This window comes from Phocoena phocoena, chromosome 17 (assembly GCF_963924675.1).
Source record: "Phocoena phocoena chromosome 17, mPhoPho1.1, whole genome shotgun sequence".
NCBI classification, from domain to species: Eukaryota; Metazoa; Chordata; class Mammalia; order Artiodactyla; family Phocoenidae; genus Phocoena; species Phocoena phocoena.
Window position 1 is genome coordinate 79,293,261 of NC_089235.1, and position 1,670 is coordinate 79,294,930.

General features: G+C 64.3%; 1 protein-coding gene across 1 annotated transcript in view; it reads right to left on the reverse strand.

Moving 5' to 3' along the window:
* Positions 1 to 390: 390 nt before the first annotated feature.
* TSNARE1 (t-SNARE domain containing 1) overlaps positions 391 to 1,670 on the reverse strand; it is a 50,340-nt gene continuing 49,060 nt past the window's right edge. The window contains exon 13 of the mRNA XM_065895158.1: positions 391 to 947. Coding sequence (XP_065751230.1) covers positions 391 to 947 — 557 coding nt within the window. The remainder of the gene's footprint in view (positions 948 to 1,670) is intronic.

Below are 1,670 nucleotides of genomic sequence, written 5' to 3' on the forward strand. Positions count from 1 at the left end.
GGCTTTCTGGGGGCCCAGCAGAGCCACACTCGAGGACCCACACCCGAGGCAGTGGTTTGGGGGCGCTGCGCTCCGCGTGCTTCTTCCCGCAGCTCCGCTCACCCACTGCCCGCCGAGAGGCGCCCCGTTCTGCCCTCCACAGCACTCGCCCCGACGGTCGGAGCACGGGATGGGAGCGGAGGGGGCTCAGTCCGCCCACCGGCGTCACCCTGAGCAGACCTCAGCCCGGCCCTCCGTTCGCGTCACAGGCCCACGGACAATGGCAGGACGGAAGGGGCAACCACAGGCCAAGTCCTGCATCCTCTCTGGCTCCATCGAGGCCCCATCTCTGCCCCTCAGAGGGGCAGGACCGGAGTCCCTGCTCTGCACGCGGCCCACGGGGTCCAGACCCTAGATCTCCTCCTCCACCTTCAGGATCATCCCTGAGAAGACCTCCTGGCCTGTGTGGCTGCCCTGGGAGCCTCCAGCTGGCCTGCAGGCTGTCCCGCCCCCAGGGGAGCCATCTGGGACTGCTGGCGAGGCGCCCCGGGTCGGGAGGGCCTCCACCAGCCTCTCCAGGGTCTGGTTGAGGGCCTCGACGCCGTCGGCCAGCCGCTGGAGCAGCAGGTTCTGCTGGGCCATCAGGGTACTCTGCTGCTGGGACCAGGCGCTGAGCAGGGCGCCCTGCTGCCGTTGCGAGTCCAGCAGCCGCCGTTCCAAGTCCGAGGCCTCAGCCCCTGAGGGCTTCCCGGGGGGCTGGGGTGCCGTCGAGGAGGGCAGCGAGGGCCGGGAGGCCCCGGGGAATGTGGCCGCGGGGGGTGCCGAGGCCGGGGAGGCGGGCGGGGAGGGTGAGGAGGGGGACGCAGGGAAGGCTCCTCGGGGGTCCAGGGGGTCGGCTTCAGGCAGGCTCGGCCCATCCAGCGTCCGCAGGGGTAGCCACAGGCAGCCAGGGGCCTCGTCCTCGTCGGCTGGCAGAGGGAGACAGGAAACGTGAGCCTTCTCCAGCCAGGACCGGGGCAATGCCAGGGAGCACCACCTGCACGAGGCCCTCTGCCCGCGCAGCTATTTAGGTCTCACGGGGCCCCTCTGCAGTGGGCAGCAGCGCCCTCACTAGGACACCAAGACTCAGAGGGCGAAAGACGTCCTCCAGTAACGTCAAGGTAAAACTTCAACCTGGCAGCTCCAAAGCCAAGGTGCCACCACCATGCTGCCATCTGTCTGTCCATCCACCCACCCACCCAAGCTGGCCATTATCTACCCACCCTCCTGTCTGCCCATCTGTCTACCTACACATATCCACCCACTCATCCGTCCCCTCATCTATCTGCCCATCTGTTTGCTCATCAAGCATCCATCCGTCCCTCCATCTGTCCACCTCCTTCCTTCCTTTCATCCTTCTTCCTTACATCCATCCATCCATCCATTTGTTCATCTCTCAGCCATCCATCCTCAAAGCACCCATCCATCATCCATCCATCATCCATCCCTCCATCATCCATCCATCCATCAACTATCCATCCTTGATCTGTCTATCCATCCACCCACACCTCTATCCATCCACCCACTTGTGTATACACCCTTCCAATCCTTCAGTCCCTCCATCCCTCCATCCATCTACCCATCCATCTGTCTGTCCGTCCATCCATCCACCAAGCGGACATCCCATAAAGATGAACAGCTGTATATAGAAG